The sequence below is a fragment of the Borostomias antarcticus genome, assembly GCF_949987555.1.
Source record: "Borostomias antarcticus genome assembly, chromosome: 6".
NCBI lineage: Eukaryota > Metazoa > Chordata > Actinopteri > Stomiiformes > Stomiidae > Borostomias > Borostomias antarcticus.
Window position 1 is genome coordinate 12211737 of NC_140239.1, and position 14961 is coordinate 12226697.

Genomic DNA, 14961 nt, shown 5'->3' on the forward strand with positions numbered 1-14961 from the left:
TGCTGGCCAGGCTGTGTCTCTCACCCTCTATGAAGTGGGAGGGGGCGTAGGCCATGTCTCTCACCCTGTATGAAGTGGGAGGGGGCGTAGGCCGTGTCTCTCACCCTCTATGAAGTGGGAGGGGGCGTAGGCTCGTCTGCGGCGCCCGGCGGCGGGCGGGGCAGGTCCGTTCAGGGCCTGCAGCGCCGTCTCCAGGGCGCCGATCAGCTCGTCTCGCCGGTCCTTCCTCGCCGGCCGCTCCTCTGGGTGTCTGGTCAGCCCGGTCTCCAGCTGGTACACCCTGGACCAGACAGACAACCAGGTGATCTACTGGTACACCCTGGACCAGACAGACAACCAGGTGATCTAGTACACCCTGGACCAAACAGACAACCAGGTGATCTACTGGTACACCCTGGACCAAACAGACAACCAGGTGATTTACTGGTACACCCTGGACCAGACAGACAACCAGGTGATCTACTGGTACACCCTGGACCAAACAGACAACCAGGTGATCTACTGATACACCCTGGACCAACCAGACAACCAGGTGATCTACTGGTACACCCTGGACCAGACAGACAACCAGGTGATCTACTGGTACACCCTGGACCAGACAGACTACCAGGTGAACTACTGGTACAACCAGGTGATCTACTGGTACACCCTGGACCAGACAGACAACCAGGTGAACTACTGGTACAACCAGGTGATCTACTGGTACACCCTGGACCAGACAGACAACCAGGTGATCTACTGGTACACCCTGAACCAGACAACCAGGTGATCTACTGGTACACCCTGGACCAGACAACTAGGTAATCTACTGTCCTGGTGCACCCTGGTAAACAGATGGTGCTACCGTTGGACTAAGAGGGGTTTTGAAAGGATAATAACACAGCATGTTAAAGACTGCTTCCAACATAATAACACAGCATGTTAAAGACTGCTTCAAACATAATAACACAGCATGTTAAAGACTGCTTCAAACATAATAACACAGCATGTTAAAGACTGCTTCAAACATAATAACACAGCATGTTAAAGACTGCTTCCAACATAATAACACAGCATGTTAAAGACTGCTTCAAACATAATAACACAGCATGTTAAAGACTGCTTCAAACATAATAACACAGCACGTTAAAGACTGCTTCAAACATAATAACACAGCACGTTAAAGACTGCTTCAAACATAATAACACAGCATGTTAAAGACTGCTTCAAACATAATTAAAGCTGCTACGCAGCGATGAGGCGGGGCCAGGCAATTTCCGACAAGTTTAGGAGCAATAAGCGAGAGAATAGGAGGACAACAAGAAAGTTGACATTCCAATGTTCATTTTGTACATTCGTATCGTATCATAAAACATTTGTAAAACATTTTGATGCATTCTAAGCTCGATTTTGATAATTCAACAATCTGGTCAATGAGTTTGTGAATTACAGTCTGAAGATCCAGTGTAGCAAGTTTGGTGTTAATTGATTGAAAAATGTGGGATAAGATATGTTTATTAATTTTTACAGGTTTTGTTTGCTTTTCTTCATAATTGAACATTAACTTCAGCAGCTGTGTACTCAGTCAGTTGCCAATCAATCGAGTCATTGTAATCCTCGGCGGGGGTTGGGTAGGGTTGCCAACAGTGATGTCTCCGATTCGTGGAGCTAGCGTCGGATTGTGGGTAATGTAGTTTTCTCTGTATGAAGTGTTGGTTTCAGAGGACAGAATTAAACATATTTTTTTTAAATTAAATTTTTGAGATACAATTCGGAAAAAAAATCACACTACATCTTGGATATGTGGCCAATGTTGTCACTTTTTATGAGGATGATCAGACATTGATTTGGCAAGAATTAATAGGAACTGTATACAGAACTGTTAACAGTAAAACTTTTTGATGTGCTGTGGGCTCAATTTTTCATATTTCAAAAATCTGTGAGGATTGTTTGGTAAGGACAGTCTGAAGATACAATATATCAATTTTTGTGTCAATTGAACAAAAAATGTGGGAGGATATAGGTTTGATAGGTTTTACAGTTTATGAAAAAATTCCTGCAAGGTCAGAGCGTATGAAAGTTTTGTCTCACTTGGGACTACACTGACATGGTGGTTTTACAGTGATAGCACCTATGGCTGATTTGTTATGATTTTTTAAAGTTTAAAACTTTAGACTGTTGCTGTAGCGCCACCTTCAGCTTTATTGACCTACAATGCAGGTTGAGGACTTTGGTTATAGTACTGGAGCTATGTGCAAAATTTGGTGATTTTATGTCCACGGGAAGTCAGACTTCAGTGGAAGATAAGGAATAATAATAATAACTAGAAAGTACATTTCCTGGAGAAAATGTGAGGTGGGCTAGCTGCTGCAGTTGTATGTAACAGCTACTGCTAGAACTACTACGGACCAGGCAATCTCCATGCCCCCCTGCGAAGACCGTGCGTCTCTAGCCCAATCAGGGGCTGAGTTGTGGGGTCTGTGGTGTGGACAGTGGCATGGTGGTGAGACTCCGCCCCCTCAGGTCAGAGCTGGTCGAGGACAGTGTACCCCTCTCCGGGCCACATACCCGCCCGCACCGGTGAAGACCATGTGTCTCTAGCCCAATCAGGGGCTGAGTTGTGGGGCCCGTGACGTAGATAGTGGCGTGGTGGTGAGACTCCGCCCCCTCAGGTCAGAGCTGGTCAAGGACAGTGTACCCCTCTCCGGGCCACCTACCCGCCCGCACCGGTGAAGACCATGTGTCTCTAGCCCAATCAGGGGCTGAGTTGTGGGGCCCGTGGCGTAGATAGTGGCGTGGTGGTGAGACTCCGCCCCCTCAGGTCAGAGCTGGTCAAGGACAGTGTACCCCTCTCCGGGCCACCTACCCGCCCGCACCGGTGAAGACCATGTGTCTCTAGCCCAATCAGGGGCTGAGTTGAGGGGCCCGTGGCGTAGATAGTGGCATAGTGGTGAGACTCCGCCCCCTCAGGTCAGAGCTGGTCGAGGACAGTGTACACCTCTCTCTGGGTCACCTACCCGCCCGCACCGGTGAAGACCGTGTGACTCTAGCCCACTCAGGGGCTGAGTTGTGGGGCCGTGGCGTGGATTGTGGCGTGGGGGTGAGACTCCGCCCCCTCAGGTCAGAGCCAGTCAGGGACAGTGTACCCCTCTCTGGGCCACCTACCTGACTCAACCGGTGAAGACCGTGTGTCTCTAGCCCACTCAGGGGCTGAGTTGTGGGGCCCGTGGCGTGGATAGTGGCGTGCTGGTTAGGCCCCGCCCGCTTGGGTCACAGCTAGTCGGGGACAGTACAGTGACCTCTGGGCAATTTCAATTCATCCACCAATGAAGACTGTGTCTCTAGCCCACTCAAGAGTTGAGTTGTGGGGCCCGTGGCGTGGATAGTGGCGTGGTGATGAGACTCCACCCCCTCAGGTCAGAGCCAGTCGGGGACAGTGTACCCCTCTCCGGGCCACCTACCTGACTCCACCATGAAGACCTCCGGGCAGTCTCCTTGCACCCACTGGTGAAGACTGTGTGTCTCTAGCTCAATCAGGGGCTGAGTTGTGGGGTCTGTGGCATGGTGGCGAGACCACCACGCCACCACGAAGAGAGAGAAAGAAAGAAAGAAAGAAAGAAAGAAAGAAAGAAAGAAAGAGGGAAGGATGGAAGGAAGGAAGGATGGAAGGATGGAAGGATGGAAGGATGGAAGGATGGAAGGAAGGATGGAAGGAAGGAAGGAAGGAAGGATGGAAGGAAGGAAGGAAGGATGGAAGGAAGGATGGAAGGATGGATGGATGGGAGGAAGGAAGGATGCAAGGAAGGAAGGAAGGAGGGAAGGAAGGATGGATGGATGAAAGAAAGAAACAAAGTAAGAAAGATGGATGGATGGATGGATGGATGAAAGAAAGAAAGAAAGAAGGATGGATGGAAGAAAGAAAGAAGGATGGATGGATGGATGGATGAAAGAAAGAAAGAAAGAAATGAAGAAAGAAGGATGGATGGATGGATGAAAGAAAGAAAGAAAGAAATAAGGATGGATGGATGGATGGAGGAAGGAAGGAAAGAAGGAAAGAAGGAAGGATGGAAGGAAGGATGGAAGGAAGGAAGGATGGAAGGAAGGAAGGAAAGAAGGAAAGATGGAAGGATGGATGGAAGGAAGGAAGGAAAGGAAGGAAGGATGGATGGATGGAAGGAAGGATGGAAGGAAGGAAGGAAGGAAAGAGGGAAGGAAAGATGGATGGATGGAAGGAAGGATGGAAGGATGGATGGAAGGAAGGAAAGGAAGGAAGGAAGGAAGGAAGGAAAGAAGGAAGGATGGAAGGAAGGATGGAAGGAAGGGTGGATGGAAGGAAGGAAGGAAGGAAGGGAAGAAAGGAAGGATGGAAGGAAGGAAAGGAAGGAAGGAAGGAAGGAAAGATGGATGGAAGGAAGGAAGGAATGAATGAATGAATATGAATGCTACCACAATAGTCATAAAAGGGTGCCTGTACAGAGAGCCTGCACGTGTCCCCAAATTCAAATCCCAACTGACACTGTGAGCATCCTCTCATTCACTTCAATGGAAAGGCATGTCCGATTCAGACAGCTCTCTCTCAAAAAGTATAAATGTCACAGCCTAGATATTGACACCGTAGGAATCCTGAGAAAATGCTGAACATTTTAGGATATGATATGTCCGTGTAGCTTAAAAACTGTAGGCATGGCGACGAGTTAGAAAAAGAGTAAAAATGCAAAATTAGCAGCTCAAAAGGTAGAGTGTGGGCCCATACGTTTCAATGGAGAGCGCAGTTGCCGAACAAATCGTCATACAGCGAAAACTATAAGTCACACGGCTTAGATACTTACATTGTACGAATCAGCACAGTTATGGGAACGTTTCGATATATAATATGTGTATGAGCTGTTAAAACTGTAGGCATAGCGACAAGTTAGAAAAAGAGTATAAATGCAAAATTAGCAGCTCAAAAGCTAGAGTGCGTTGCCATACGTTTCAATGAGGAGCGCAGTTGCCGAACAAATCGTCATACAGCGAAAACTATAAGTCACACTGCTTAGATACTTACATTGTAGGAATCAGCACAGTTGTGTGAATGTTTTGATGTATAAAATGTGTGTGAGCTTTCAAAACTGTAGGAGTGCCAGCAGTTTACAAAATGTGTGAATATTTTCAAAGCAACTGCTGCCACCACTCTAAGAACATAAAGTTTCTGAACATTCCAAAAGCAGTTTCAAGCAGTTTCAATGGGACAAAAAATAGTTTTAAAAGTTAAATTTCTAAAAAACTATAAAAAATATCAAAAATCTGAATGGATCCGTTCATGAGCTGAAGGTCATGAACATTTTAAAGTTTGAATGAGGTTTCTATCACAAAGTATGAAGAACTAGTTAAGGTTCAAAAAAGCGGGGAGAATAATGATAACTAGAAAGTACATTTCCTGGAGAAAATGTGAGGTGGGCTAGCTGCTGCAGTTGTATGTAACAGCTACTGCTAGAACAACTACGGACCAGGCAATCTCCATGCACCCACCGGCGAAGACCGTGCGTCTCTAGCCCAATCAGGGGCTGAGTTGTAGGGTCTGTGGTGTGGACAGTGGCATGGTGGTGAGACTCCGCCCCCTCAGGTCAGAGCTGGTCGAGGACAGTGTACCCCTCTCCGGGCCACCTACCCGCCCGCACCGGTGAAGACCATGTGTCTCTAGCCCACTCAGGGGCTGAGTTGTGGGGCCGTGGCGTGGATAGTGGCGTGGGGGTGAGACTCCGCCCCCTCAGGTCAGAGCCAGTCAGGGACAGTGTAGCCCTCTCCGGGCCACCTACCTGACTCAACCCTGTGAAGACCGTGTGTCTCTAGCCCACTCAGGGGCTGAGTTGTGGGGCCCGTGGCGTGGATAGTGGCGTGCTGGTTAGGCCCCACCCCCTTGGGTCACAGCTAGTCGGGGACAGTACAGTGACCTCTGGGCAATTTCAATGCATCCACCAATGAAGACTGTGTCTCTAGCCCACTCAGGGGTTGAGTTGTGGGGCCCGTGGCATGGATAGTGGCGTGGTGATGAGACTCCACCCCCTCAGGTCAGAGCCAGTCGGGGACAGTGTACCCCTCTCCGGGCCACCTACCTGACTCCACCATGAAGACCTCCGGGCAGTCTCATGGCACCCACTGGTGAAGACTGTGTGTCTCTAGCTCAATCAGGGGCTGAGTTGTGGGGTCTGTGGCGTGGTGGCGAGACCACCACGCCACCACGAAGAGAAAGAAAGAAAGAAGGATGGAAGGAAGGATGGAAGGAAGGATGGAAGGAAGGAAGGATGGAAGGATGGAAGGATGGATGGAAGGAAGGAAGGATGCAAGGAAGGAAGGAAGGAGGGAAGGAAGGAAGGATGGATGGATGGATGAAAGAAAGAAAGCAGGATGGATGGAAGAAAGAAAGAAAGAAAGATGGATGAAAGAAAGATGGATGGATGGATGAAAGAAAGAAAGAAAGAAAGAAAGAAAGAAAGAAGGATGGATGGATGGATGGATGGATGGATGAAAGAAAGAAAGAAAGAAAGAAAGAAAGAGAAAGAAGAAGGAAGGAAGGAAAGAAGGAAGGATGGATGGAAGGATGGAAGGAAGGAAGGAAGAAAGGATGGAAGGAAGGAAGGAAGGAAAGATGGAAGGATGGATGGATGGATGGATGGATGGATGGATGGATGGATGGATGGATGGAAGGAAAGGAAGGAAGGATGGATGGATGGAAGTAAGGAAGGATGGAAGGAAGGAAGGAAGGAAGGAAGGAAGGAAGGAAAGAAGGAAGGAAGGAAAGATGGATGGAAGGAAGGATGGAAGGATGGATGGAAGTGAGGAAAGGAAGAAAGGAAGGAAGGAAGGAAGGAAGGATGGAAGGATGGAAGGAAGGATGGAAGGAAGGATGGAAGGAAGGAAGGAAGGAAGGAAGGAAGGAAAGAAAGAAAGGATGGATGGAAGAAAGGAAGGAAGGAAGTAAAGAAGGAAGGAAGGAAGGATGGAAGGAAGGAAGGAAGGAAGGAAAGGAAAGATGGATGGAAGGAAGGAAGGAATTATTATTATAAGAAAGAAAGAAAGAAAGAAAGAAGGAAGGATGGAAGGAAGGAAGGATGGAAGGAAGGATGGAAGGAAGGAAGGAAGGAAGGAAGGAGGGAAGGATGGATGGATGGATGAAAGAAAGAAAGCAGGATGGATGGAAGAAAGAAAGATGGATGGATGGATGAAAGAAAGATGGATGGATGGATGGAATGAAAGAAAGAAAGAGAAAGAAGGAAGGAAGGAAAGAAGGAAGGAAGGATGGAAGGAAGGATGGAAGGAAGGAAGGAAGGAAGGATGGAAGGAAGGAAGGAAGGAAGGAAGGAAAGAAAGAAAGGAAGGAAAGATGGAAGGATGGATGGATGGATGGATGGAAGGAAAGGAAAGGAAGGAAAGAAGGAAGGAAATATGGATGGAAGGAAGGATGGATGGAAGGAAGGAAAGAAAGGAAAGGAAGAAAAGGAGGAAGGAAGGATGGAAGGATGGAAGGATGGAAGGATGGATGGAAAGAAGGAAGGAAGGGAAGAAAGGAAGGATGGATGGAAGGAAGGAAGGAAGGAAGGAAGGAAGGATGGAAGGAAGGAAAGGAAGGAAGGAATGAATATGAATGCTACCACAATAGTCATAAAAGGGTGCCTCTACAGAGAGCCTGCACGTGTCCCCAAATTCAAATCCCAACTGACACTGTGAGCATCCTCTCATTCACTTCAATGGAAAGGCATGTCCGATTCAGACAGCTCTCTCTCAAAAAGTATAAATGTCACAGCCTAGATATTGACACCGTAGGAATCCTGAGAAAATGCTGAACATTTTAGGATATATGTCCGTGTAGCTTAAAAACTGTAGGCATGGCGACGAGTTAGAAAAAGGGTAAAAATGCAAAATTAGCAGCTCAAAAGGTAGTGTGGGCCCATACGTTTCAATGGAGAGCGCAGTTGCCGAACAAATCGTCATACAGCGAAAACTATAAGTCACACGGCTTAGATACTTGCATTGTACGAATCAGCACAGTTATGGGAACGTTTCGATATATAATATGTGTATGAGCTGTTAAAACTGTAGGCATAGCGACAAGTTAGAAAAAGAGAAAAAATGCAAAATTAGCAGCTCAAAAGCTAGTGTACGTTGCCATACGTTTCAATGAGGAGCGCAGTTGCCGAACAAATCGTCATACAGCGAAAACTATAAGTCACACTGCTTAGATACTTACATTGTACGAATCAGCACAGTTGTGTGAATGTTTTGATGTATAATGTGTGTGAGCTTTCAAAACTGTAGGCGTGCCAGCAGTTTACAAAATGTGTGAATATTTTCAAAGCAACTGCTGCCACCAATCTAAAAACATAAAGTTTCTGAACATTCCAAAAGCAGTTTCAAGCAGTTTCAATGGGACAAAAAATAGTTTTAAAAGTTAAATTTCTAAAAAACTATAAAAAATATCAAAAATCTGAATGGATCCGTTCAAGAGCTGAACGTCATGAACATTTTAAAGTTTGAATGAGGTTTCTAGCACAAAGTATGAAGAACAAGTTAAGGTTCAAAAAAGCGGGGAGAATAATAATAACTAGAAAGTACATTTCCTGGAGAAAATGTGAGGTGGGCTAGCTGCTGCAGCTGTATGTAACAGCTACTGCTAGAACTACTACGGACCAGGCAATCTCCGTGCACCCACCGGTGAAGACCGTGTGTCTCTAGCCCACTCAGGGGCTGAGTTGTGGGGCCCGTGGCGTGGATAGTGGCGTGCTGGTTAGGCCCCGCCCCCTTGGGTCACAGCTAGTCGGGGACAGTACAGTGACCTCTGGGCAATTTCGATGCATCCACCAATGAAGACTGTGTCTCTAGCCCACTCAGGGGTTGAGTTGTGGGGCCCGTGGCATGGATAATGGCGTGGTGGTGAGACTCCACCCCCTCAGGTCAGAGCCAGTCGGGGACAGTGTACCCCTCTCCAGGCCACCTACCTGACTCCACCATGAAGACCTCCGGGCAGTCTCCTTGCACCCACTGGTGAAGACTGTGTGTCTCTAGCTCAATCAGGGGCTGAGTTGTGGGGTCTGTGGCGTGGTGGCGAGACTCCGCCCGCTTGGTTCAGAGCCAGGCATGAAAAGTGTAGGCCGCACCGGGCTATCCAACTGCCTTCACCAGTGAAGACCGTGTGTCTCCAGCCCACTCAAGGGCTGAGTTGTGGTGTCCGTAGCATGTTCAGTGGCGTGGTGGCGAGACTCCGCCCCCTCCAGTCAGAGCAGGTCGGGGGCAGTGCACTGACATCCGGGCAATCTCCATGCACCCAACAGTGAAGACCGTGTGTCTGTAGCTCACTCAGGGGCTGAGATGTGGGGACAGTGGCGTGGATAGTGGCGTGGTGACGAGACTCCGCCCCCTCGGGTCAGAGCCGGTCTAGGACAGTGTACTGCTCCCCGGACCAGCCACATGCACTCAACCGTGAAAACTGCGTCTTTAGCCAACTCAGGGTCTGAGATGTGGGGACGGTGGCGTGGATAGTGGCGTGGTGGCGAGACTCCGCCCCCTCAGGTCAGAGGTTGCCAGGCCATCCCCATGCACCCCTCATTGGAGACCATGTGTCTAGGAAGGAAGGAAGGAAGGATGGAAAGGAAGAAAGGAAGGATGGAAGGAAGGAAGGAAAGAAGGAAGGAAGGAAGGAAGGATGGATGGAAGGAAGGATGGAAGGAAGAAGGAAAGGAAGGATGGAAGGAAGGAAGGAAGGAAGGAAGGAAAGGAAGGAAGGAAGGATGGAAGGAAGGAAGGAAGGAAGGAAGGAAAGGAAGGAAAGAAGGAAGGAAGGAAGAAAGGATGGATGGAAGGAAGGAAGGAAAGATCGAAGGAAGGAAGGAAGGAAGGAAGGAATGAATGAATGAATGAATGAATATGAATGCTACCACAGTAGTCATAAAAGGGTGCCTGTACAGAGATCCTGCACGTGTCCCCAAATTCAAATCCCAACTGACACTGTGAGCATCCTTTCATTCACTTCAATGGAAGGGCATGTTGGTTTCAGACATCTCTCTCTCAAAAAGTATGAAGGTCACAGTCTAAATATTGACACCGTAGGAATCCTGAGAAAATGCTGAACATTTTAGGCTATTATATGTCCGTGTAGCTTAAAAACTGTAGGCATGGCGACGAGTTAGAAAAAGGGTAAAAATGCTAAATTAGCATTGCCATACGTTTCAATGGGGAGCGCAGTTGCCGAACAAATCGCTATACAGCGAAAACTATAAGTCACACAGCTTAGATACTTACATTGTACGAATCAGCACAGTTATGGGAACGTTTCGATATATAAAATGTGTATGAGCTGTTAAAACTAGGCATAGCGACAAGTTAGAAAAAGAGTAAAAATACAAAATTAGCAGCTCAAAAGCTAGAGTGCGTTGCCATACGTTTCAATGAGGAAGCTTACTAGCGTAGCTGCCGGAACCCTATTGTATTTGCCTATATTATTATTAGGTGGGCTAGCTTGCAGAAGCTAGCCCAACTTGTGATATTCCCACTATTTCTTTCTTTCTTTCTTTCTTTCTTTCTTTATTAGGTGGGCTAGTTTGCAGAAGCTAGCCCAACTTGTGATATTCCCACTATTTCTTTCTTTCTTTCTTTCTTTCTTTCTTTCTTTCTTTCTTTCTTTCTTTCTTTCTTTCTTTCTTTCTTTCTTTCTTTCTTTCTTATTATTCTCCCCACTTTTTTGAACCTTAACTAGTTCTTCATACTTTGTGCTAGAAACTTCATTCAAACTTTAAAATGTTCATGACGTTCAGCTCTTGAACGGATCCATTCAGATTTTTGATGTTTTTTATAGTTTTTTAGAAATTTAACTTTTAAAACTATTTTTTGTCCCATTGAAACTGCTTGAAACTGCTTTTGGAATGTTCAGAAACTTTACATTTTTACAGTGGTGGCAGCAGTTGCTTTGAAAACTGTCACACATTTTGTAAACTGCTGGCACTCCTACAGTTTTGAAAGCTCACACACATATTATACACCAAAATGTTCACACAACTGTGCTGATTCGTACAATGTAAGTATCTAAGCATTGTGACTTATAGTTTTCACTGTATGACGATTTGTTCGGCAACTGTTTATGTTTTATGCTTAGCCACTGTTTATGCACACAAAATGATCAATCCTACTGTAAGTTACCTCATGAACTTATCAAGAATAAATATCCGCTCATTATATTTGTGCGTAAAGGGAGTAACTTAGGGTGGTTTCACACATATAGTTTTGTGCGCACCAAACGAGCTTTGGGCCCGAGAGCGCTCTGTATGGGCCTGTGTGAACACAACAATCGCAGACAAGTGTGCACTAAAACAGCCACTCCGAGACCCTCCTGAAGAGGTGTTTTCGGAGCGGTCACAACCTACATCCATGGGTCACAACCGATTTCTAGGGCGCTCCAGTTGTGTGAAACTGCCCGTTCTCGGATGTTTGACCTAAAAAGACCCCGTAGTCAGATGCGCTGTGCATTGTGGGGCGCACTGTTTGTTTACTTGACTCTCCAGTGGAGTGCGAGCTAGCTATCGCGCTAGCGCAAAGGTGATGAGGGACTGAATAACTGAAATATTATAACTTTAATAACCGAAATAAGAGGACAAGAGACATAAATAAGCACTAGTGCTATGAGCAACAGGCGTTGTAACATCTCCATGTTTACGTCTTGTTTACATCTCAAGCCGGTCTACTCCTGTTTACAGCCGTCGTCATGGAAACATCATTGGTGCGCACTACATCTTGCGTGGCCTTGAGAAGCTTGCGCTTATGTAGTTTGCGTCGACTATGAATTTGGCCTAGGCGCGGCTGTGCTTCTCCAAAGTGCGCCAACTTCTTGTTTCAGTCAAAACCAAATCTAAAGTAGGCCTAATGATTTACGTCCTGCAAAATATACATCTTTCTATCCAACAATGCATGTTTAATTTGCTAGTGAATGTCTGTTTTGCCAGTGCTCTACTAGAGTATGTGTGTGTGTGTGTGTGTGTGTGTGTGTGCGCGTGCCCAGGCCCAGGCCCAGGCCTTAGTTGGCCAGTTTACCTACTCGGTTAGCTTACCCTGTGTTGTTAGTCCTGCCTGTTGTTTTGTCTCATTGGTCTTCTCTGTTCTTGTAAAGCGTCCTTGGGTGTATTGAAAAGCGCTTTATAAATCTAATTTATCATTAATGTTGTTTCTCTGTTTTGTATTTTTCAGAAAAGAGAAGCACACACCAGCCACGTTATCCACGCCAGTTTCCATCCTAGTTGGTTCTGCTGAGATGCGTTCAAGACCACCGGCTTTGCTATCAGATATCTTGTTCATAGCTTGATACACTCATGAGATGGTTTATTTATTGATTTTATTAATTTATGGAGTAACAAGTCCATTGTTTGTTTGTTCATTCCAGTGAAAAATTACAAGTAAATGATACGTTTGGAGAAAGAGAACCTGTTTCCTTGGTCTTTTTATTTCCAGACATTCCATGAAGGTTTATGTGGTGTGTAGTCATTATTCAGTATTATTACATCCCAGTATTACATTTGGGGAAAGTAAAGTGAAAAACAACAATTTACTATAAAATGTATTTTACATAATTGTATTTTAGGCTTTGATTATAGATGAATTTGGCTATTTTAACTAACTTTTCTATGCTATTTCATTTATATATATATACACCCAAATTTGACAAGGTGGAGCTTCTTTATAGCAACATCCATGTTGGAGGCATTGTCAACTGTGGCTGCCACAACCTTCTCTTGGATGCTGAAGTCCTCCATGATCTCATCTATCTCCTCAGCCACAGCATGCCCCAACCAAGCCATACCTTGTAGCCCTCCCCAGCCCCCACTGGTTTACATTGACATGCAAATAGGCCTAGCTGTCTGTTTGCTGGTAGCGAATGTCAAAGGACAGGGAGCAACCTTTTATTTCAGCCAACTCTCCTAAGTGATGAGATGATGTTTACTTTGTGGCATCTGATGTGGTATTTTATTGGAACATGTATGTTTTTATATCACTATAATATATATCACTTATCACCCAATTGAATTGGTTTCGGTGTAGGTAGGCTACCCTCGTGATCCATGAAGGAACGGTGCGTGAGATTGAAAATAATCTGAAATCACAACGGGGCTGACTGGCTGTTCAGCCACACATTAGGCTAGGCTAAGCCTAAAACAACAACAACAAAAAAACAACAACATTGCACTGGAAACTGGCACTGTCTCGTTTTTCCACACACAAAATTACATCGAGAGCAACAGTCATGGGCGGTCGCCACTACTGAGTTAGACAATACGATTCTGCTAATTTCACATTTGTCAGGCACACTTGTCCACTAACCCAACGTTTTGCACAGTCAGTGGGCAGGCTCACTACAACCCCCACCATTCACAGAATTCTCAATGAGCCTACATTGACATGCAAATAGCCTAGGATGGTAGGTGACACTTTTGCAGCAGTTTTGCAAATAGGCTAGGCTGCTAGCTGCCAGTTTTAGACTGCTAGCTGACAGTTTTAGACTGCTAGCTGACAGTTTTGCAGTGACTGGGTGCAAGATCGCTCGTCGTCACTGTAAATGAGGGCAACCTCAGTGCCTCTCGAGCATAAATAAAGGTTTGAAAGATCTATAAATCCACAAGCCGGCCAAGTCCAATGCATCTTGATCACAACTTTCACATCTATTCTTGGCTGTGATATTTATTGTACCGAGTAAATGTTTTCATTGTATATTGTCTTGACCCATTGAGGAAGCTACAGTAAATGTGAATATAGGCTAAGCAATACCTGAATTTTAATGTGCAACATGGACAAACTCTAGCCTACTAGAATAGTCGATATTTTCCCATTGCACTTGCAGACCCTTATTCTAAGCCACAAGAGCCACTTATTCAAAAATAAAGTGTTAACTGAATCAGATTATTGTTGGAGTCAATTTATTTTTCAGTAGCCTTTATATTGCATAGAAAACTGCTCATGTGTCACGCTGTGTTTGTAGCCCTCTGCAAATACCAACCCCACCCATTAAGCAGCACCTACAACTACATAACATTGGTTGGATAGGCTAATAATAGCCTAATAAAAAACTACGTTTGAGCTAGCTAACGCTACCTACCATTAGCTCAACCGGGACAGTTGCCAGTTAGCGATGAGACGCAGAGTCCCAAGCCCAGTTGATAGCCTCCATCGTGGGATGAGGGTGGTGCAATCATGGCCACTATCCAGCTTCATACACCCAACGTTAGGCTAGCTAAGCTAGCTAGCAAGCAAGCAGTTGCAAAGTCGAACAATACAGGTTGTAAAATGATGCGGGGGCAATATCTCTCGCTAGCTATGCATGCCGTATTATATTATTTTAAGAGTTTGCCCCAAAACACAAAAACGTTAATTTGAAGTTAAAAGCTAACAAAAGCTGGGGCCGTCTCTAAAGTGAAGTGGGGCTGTCATTCATAACGGCGACAGCATCGAATAGTTATCAAACAAGCTTGGGAACTAACGTTAGCTGGCATAATCCAATAATTCCCCCAAAAGAACCCCTCCACTGCACAAGCTTTTTACCAAACCTAGCCAATAAGCACAAGCTACTGAGTGCAACGTTAGCCCTGCTAACGGAGAGAACGGATTTGGAGGAGATTGTTGCAGCTGGTGCTAAATGAGGCAAAGGAACATGTCAAATAGAATACAACAAACATGCGGAAAATGTATTCAATCACTTCTTCTTACGGCCAGTGTCGATGCAACTATTACTGCCCTCCACAGAATGTTGCTACATACTTCACGTCCGGATGTAAACAAGCCGGATTGCCGGATTGGTGCTCCAGCCCCAACGAGTGCTCCAAATCCCCCCAATGCGATAAAAACCCGCCCAAATATTATATATCTATTTAGTATAATATATATCTATATATCATAATACATGTTAAGAAAAATGCCTTTCAGCTCAAATTCCGAAAATAAAACTGCAACACAAGCCTACCCCAGCGGCTT

At 45.6% G+C, this 14961-nt stretch overlaps 1 protein-coding gene across 1 annotated transcript in view; it reads right to left on the reverse strand.

Annotated features, from left to right (window-relative positions):
• The window catches only part of LOC311310490 (chondroitin sulfate N-acetylgalactosaminyltransferase 1-like), a gene marked incomplete at both ends in the record, with an annotated part of 120478 nt that overhangs the window by 12305 nt on the left and 93212 nt on the right, over positions 1 to 14961 (reverse strand). The window contains one exon of the mRNA XM_084440002.1: positions 105 to 280. Coding sequence (XP_084296128.1) covers positions 105 to 280 — 176 coding nt within the window. The remainder of the gene's footprint in view (positions 1 to 104; positions 281 to 14961) is intronic.